General features: G+C 42.7%; 1 protein-coding gene across 1 annotated transcript; it reads right to left on the bottom strand.

Moving 5' to 3' along the window:
• Nucleotides 1–589: 589 nt before the first annotated feature.
• On the bottom strand, nt 590–2,289 carry LOC1274009 (small ribosomal subunit protein uS5m). The gene is made up of 2 exons (XM_312962.6): nt 1,963–2,289; nt 590–1,872 (listed from the first exon to the last, which is right to left on the bottom strand). Exons 1-2 carry the CDS (start codon nt 2,183–2,185, stop codon nt 722–724), a joined length of 1,374 nt encoding a protein of 457 aa, XP_312962.5. The 5' UTR covers nt 2,186–2,289; the 3' UTR covers nt 590–721.
• Nucleotides 2,290–5,669: the final 3,380 nt, after the last annotated feature.

The raw sequence follows: 5,669 nt of genomic DNA, 5'->3' as shown, positions 1-5,669 counted from the left end.
CCAATACGTTCAGGTTAGCACGTGGTGAACCATTTGACACCGAGGCGTTTGACGTTAGGGGTTGCGAATTGTTCGGCTCTGACGTAAAGTGCACGCTTTTCATATTTTCGATGGGTATTTTCTAAACATAGTTAAAAACGTGTTTTTTTACTGAACATTTTTACCACATGCAGCAGTTTGATCTAAATTAAGTTCACTTCATTTTTTTCATCAAAATTACAATAACACAATTAATTTTGTGCCATGAATTGAAGCGTTTTTTGTTAAGACAATGTGCTCCGATAATCGTTTTTTTCAAATATCCTTCTTAGCACGCAATGTCGCCTTTGTATTGAAGTGTCATTCCTCAACAGCACGGATAAAGGGACAGCCGGATAAAAGGTACCCGTAGAAACTTACAACACATAAATGCACATATAATAAATCTCTATAAAGAGTATATGGTCACGCCAAAACAGAGATACTAGGTAACTCATATGGAGTGTAAAATGGAAAATTATCTACAGAACACTGTTACCCTAGAACGCCCGGCATATACACTTTGATCGTTCCTTTCGTATGCTTAAGTAAATAGTGCATCAATTACATGTTACTGGGCTGGATAGTCGTTTTATTAGGGACATATTTTGATATTTATTCTGTTATTCCTTCCACCTTCGTTGCAACATTATGCAAGTAAACTGCCTTTTTTAGGTCAAAGTCTACATTGGAGTAAGCCATCTTACTCGTCCTTCGGACCTGGTCCCATTCTGCACTCGGGATACTTCTCCGTAAGATAACTGCGCACCTCCCCCGTCTCGGCCATCATCCGTAGCCGTACCTTATCCTGATTGCGGAGGTACTCCTGCTTCTTGAGGTAGATTTCCCACGAGCGGAATTTCGTGTAGAAGGGAGGGAACTTTTTCTTCTGCAGCTGAATCTTTCCATCCATGCAGTACTGGGTAAAGTCGAGAATTTCGTTATTTTCTAGCTCCTGCTCCGTGCGACACACCGTCGGGCTGGCGACCACCTTCGGGAAGTTCATGTTTTCCGGTCGGAATTCCACCACATGCAGACCCTTTTCCTCCGCAATGCGCTGGTGATCCTTTTGCTTGAGCAGTCCGATAAAGAATGCTTTTACGACGTGCTGCACGTTAGTGGAACCTTCACACTTTGCGCGCAAATCTTTAATACCAAGCACTTCGCACACGGTCCTGATCGCACGGTGGCATTTCAGTCCGTAGCCTTCCGGTTTTCGTTCGACAAACAGTTTCGTTGCCCCGAACTGGCAGTGGAAGTCGTGGAAAACCGTATGCCCATTGCACAGATCGAAATGCATCAGCTTCTGACCGGCACGGTTCTTTGCCTGTCGCAGTGCGGCGCGGCCCTCAATCGCTTTGCCGAATCCAAAGCCGGCCAAACCGTTCCCGTTACCCGTGACCGCCATTGCCGAGACGCGCCTCTTCCGGCCGTGGTTACCCTTCATGTTCACAACCGCTTTCAGCTCCAAGCACTTTGTGTCGAAGCCTATGAACTCGTCCTCACCGACCGCGTCCGGCGGTCCGATACTGCGGCCAGGCATTTTCGATCCCGACCATCCTCGCTCGAGCGGACTCAGCTTCAGGCGCTTAAAGTTCACCATCTCATCACGAATGCGCCGCAACTTTGCCTCACGCTCCTTGTCTTCCGGAAGCTTTTGCTGCTGGACCAGCTCGCGGCCTCGTATCACCGGTGCCGACAGTCCGGGCCATACAATGTTTGCCTTGCCGTAGCCAATCATCTGCCCTTTGTTCAGATCCTTTGGCGTGATGCGGCCGGAACCTTTACCTCGGCCGCGCTTCTTACCGGCATTACTGACGGAGATGACACCCTTCCATATTTGATCCGCGGGAACTGAAAACGTAAAAAAAAAACAACAACATTGGAATGGCATTACACTGTTAAGCTGGGCGGTACAACGCTACCACATTACATTCGACTTACGTTTGTTGAAGAAACTTGTTTCCCGAACATTACATAATGTGGGAACGGCGGGTTGCAACAATGTGCGGCCACGATATTCGTCATTTGCCGGTCGCACATTGAAGAACGTACTGCTGCTGCTGCTGCTTCTAGAACCACTGCATAGCGAGGCGGTTTGGCGCCCGATATTCAATGATGCAAAAGCTCGTAGCAGTGAATCACTGCCAGATACGATTCGAAACATCGGTAATTTGTTTTCTGCACCACAATCTCACTGGAAATAAACAACAATGCCGCGAGACAGCAGAAATGTGTTCGCTGCTGCAAAACAAAACATTGCACAGTGACATGTACAGAGTGACCAGAAATACCGATTTATCTGTATTCCTACCGATTTTTTATATGCCTACCGATTCACAGATGACTGCCCTAAAACCACCGACAAACCCTCGTGACACTTCGAACAAAATGAGCTTCAAAAGTTGTCTCCTTATTTCAAATTAAAATACGCTAAACACTAGCGCCATCTCTATAACGATTCGCTTACGACACTGACACAGAGAAGAAACTGCTAAATCCCCTTTTTGTTTTTCTTCGCAAATTCCAATGCGTATTGTTTTATGTACTTCTCACATCTTTTGCATTGATTTGGAAACTTATAAAATGATTTTCCTGGGTGTTTTGTCCAATAATTCTCACAAAATCTTGCCTCACACTTCCTTCGTAATTTGTATTTAGAAAAATTGTTTACATCCAAGCAGCAGTGAACAGAGCTTACTTTGACAGAAGTGATCGCCTCACTGGTAAATGACAGTACTTTCGTGTGGGAGCGTTTCTACATACACCGAGAAAGTAGCTGAGAGATGGCTGTGAGAGTATTGACAACCGGTTTCTCACGCTGGTGTGTGTAGAAGCTCTGAAAAGCACCGAGATGAGACTTTTAAAATGATGTTGAAAAAAAACCATTTTAATCGCTAAAATGAAGTTAAAAAAGTTTCTTTTACTTTTTAATAATATATCTACGATTATTAGAAGGCAAAAATGCAAACTATAATTGATCGATCGCTATAAACTGCCAATTCAATTTTTTCTCAGCTCCATCGTTCTTTGCATGCCGAGGAGAATTCTCTCACCTAAAATGCTGTCAGTCGCTATCAAAGTATGCTGTCAGTTATTTTCTCAGCTGCATTCTCGGTGTATGTAGAAACGCTCTGGGACACTTTTGTAACGCCAGTTTCACGTCGGTTTGTCGGTGCTAAAACTACCGATTTTCCATTTATCCTACCGAAAATCACAGATATTTGATTTTTCAGTCTTTTAAGCTTAATCTGTGGCGCTTGGGATGCTGTTTCAAGGATTGCTAACCTCATTTGTTACTTATCGCGCTGATGCACGTTTGTTTGCCTGGCACTTTTTATTTTTATCCGTTAAAATTTAATGTTCATAATAACCCAAATAGCCAGAATTGCTTAAGCAGCTCATTTTGGCACGCTAAAGATCGCTGCTCTAATTCGCCTTTTGCAGTAGATAAACAGCATCAAAGTTCTATGTGGGTCTTTCAAACAGCGCCTAAGCAGCTTCCTCATGCCACGATGCCAGGGATTATTTTTCTTTGTGTTTTATTTTCAAGCAAGCGTCATCGATGAAATAAACAACAAGATTTGTTTCGTTTAAACACATATGTATATTTTTAAATCCTTTGTATTGATGAATTACACAAAATTTTACACAATTTACTGATAATTCACAATCACTTCACTCATTATTCATTCTTCAATTAACGAATCTAACTTGTGCAGCAGCAATGAGATGATTGCCGGCGTCAGTCTTTGACAATTTGACAAGAGCCACCTTGTACCGATGTCATGCATTAAAAAGCTATAAAGTTCCACCAAGTTCAGTACCCTTTCTTAACAAGCCTTCAAGTTCCATCATGAACCCTATACATAGTGCTAATCAGCCGCAAAGTTCCAAAGAGTACCATGTGCCTGTTAAAAAGCTCCATAGTTCCGCAAAGTACCGTCTATCTCTTAATCAGCCACAAAGTACGACATCGGAACGATTTTTCGTTAAACAGCCCTAAATCAGCTATTAAGTACGAGCTGGCTATTTGGGAAGTAGAAAATGTCAGTTGCGTGGATTCTGAGAATTGCTCATCAAAGAAAATCATTTAAATTTGAATTTGAATCTCGCTGTCTGCTGTTAAAGCTTACCCGACAGACAACCCAAGCGCTACAGATTAAGCTTAAACGACTGGAAAATTGAATATCCATAGAAAAAAAATGAAAGCTCCACAGCTACATTGGTTTGATCAATAGATGGCGTATTACAACTCATCATTATATTGATATCCTTTTCTTGTAATGTGTTTCGACAAGTTTTATCTTATCATGACCTATATAGCCTTCTAACTTTCTGAGCAAAAATCTATATGAATGGTCGTGAGGTCAGATACGTGGGTATCAACACCAACGACCATTACTCAAAGCTCACTTGCTTCAGTGCTGGTGGTTTCCATTGGAGTTTAGTATTTAAACAATCGTATCGCCGTTCTAGTTCTAGCGATGCATAACTTCAATGCGAAACCATACAACAGTACAGAGGAAACGAGAAAGCTCTCCTCCAAGCGATGAAGGCTCAACTGGTTGGGGTATCCCGCCAACAGAGAGCGCCACCAGCTTTTTTGCTATTTTTAGAATGCATGAGTCGTTTGCCGTCTGCTAAACGAAGTCTTTCTATATTCCGTTTAGGTAGAGTGCTTCAGTCGTTTAGAAGCTGTTTAGTGGTCGTTTAGTGGATTTGTGGCACTTGGGAAAGAGAATGAAATTTTCAGGCGAGGGGTAAGTAGAAACACATCCCAAGTGCCACAAATCCACTAAACGACCACTAAACGCCTTCTAAACGACTCAATCTCTCTACCTAAATGGAATATAGAAAGACTTCGTTTAGCAGACGGCAAACGACTCATGCATTCTAAAAATAGCAAAAAAGCTGGTGGCGCTCTCTGTTGGTGGGATACCCCAATCAGTTGAGCTTCCTCGCTTGGAGGAGAGCTTTCTCATTTCCTATGTACTGTTGTATGGTTTCGCATTGAAGTTATGCATCGCTAGAACTAGAACGGCGATACGATTGTTTAAATACTAAACTCCAATGGAAACCTCCAGCACTGAAGCAAGTGAGATTTGAGTAATGGTCGTTGGTGTTGATACCCACGTATCTGACCTCACGACCATTCATATAGATTTTTGCTCAGAAAGTTAGAAGGCTATATAGGTCATGATAAGATGAAACTTGTCGAAACACATTTCAAGAAAAGGATAGCAATATAATAATCAGTTTTAATGTTTGCCGACAACGCAAAAATTTTTGCGCCTATTCACAACACAGGTGATTGTACATTCCTGCAAGACTGCATCGAAATTTTCTGTTCGTGGTGCAAGCGTAATGGACTGACTATCTGCATCGAGAAATGCTACTGTGTGTCTTTTAGTCGATGCAGGAGCCCAGTGACTGGGACCTACTTCATGGACGGCACTGCAGTTAATCGACAGAATCATGCCAAAGACCTGGGCGTTCTGCTTGACTCTAGTTTGAACTTTAAACAGCATATCGATGACGTTGTAGCCAGAGGAAATCAATTACTTGGCGTGGTTATCCGGACAACTAATGAATTTCGCAACCCCATGTGCATCAAAGCTGTGTACAACTGTATCGTTCGTTCGGTTCTG

Source organism: Anopheles gambiae, chromosome 2 (genome assembly GCF_943734735.2).
Source record: "Anopheles gambiae chromosome 2, idAnoGambNW_F1_1, whole genome shotgun sequence".
In the NCBI taxonomy this organism is placed as follows: domain Eukaryota; kingdom Metazoa; phylum Arthropoda; class Insecta; order Diptera; family Culicidae; genus Anopheles; species Anopheles gambiae.
This window is presented reverse-complemented; position numbering and strand designations above follow the sequence as displayed.

Coding starts and splice junctions, on each gene's coding strand:
- LOC1274009 (XM_312962.6), bottom strand. CDS start 2,185: ATGTTTCGAATCGTATCTGGCAGTGATTCACTGCTACGAGCTTTTGCA. Junction 1,873..1,962: donor AACAAGTTTCTTCAACAAAC/GTAAGTCGAATG, acceptor TTACGTTTTCAG/TTCCCGCGGATCAAATATGG.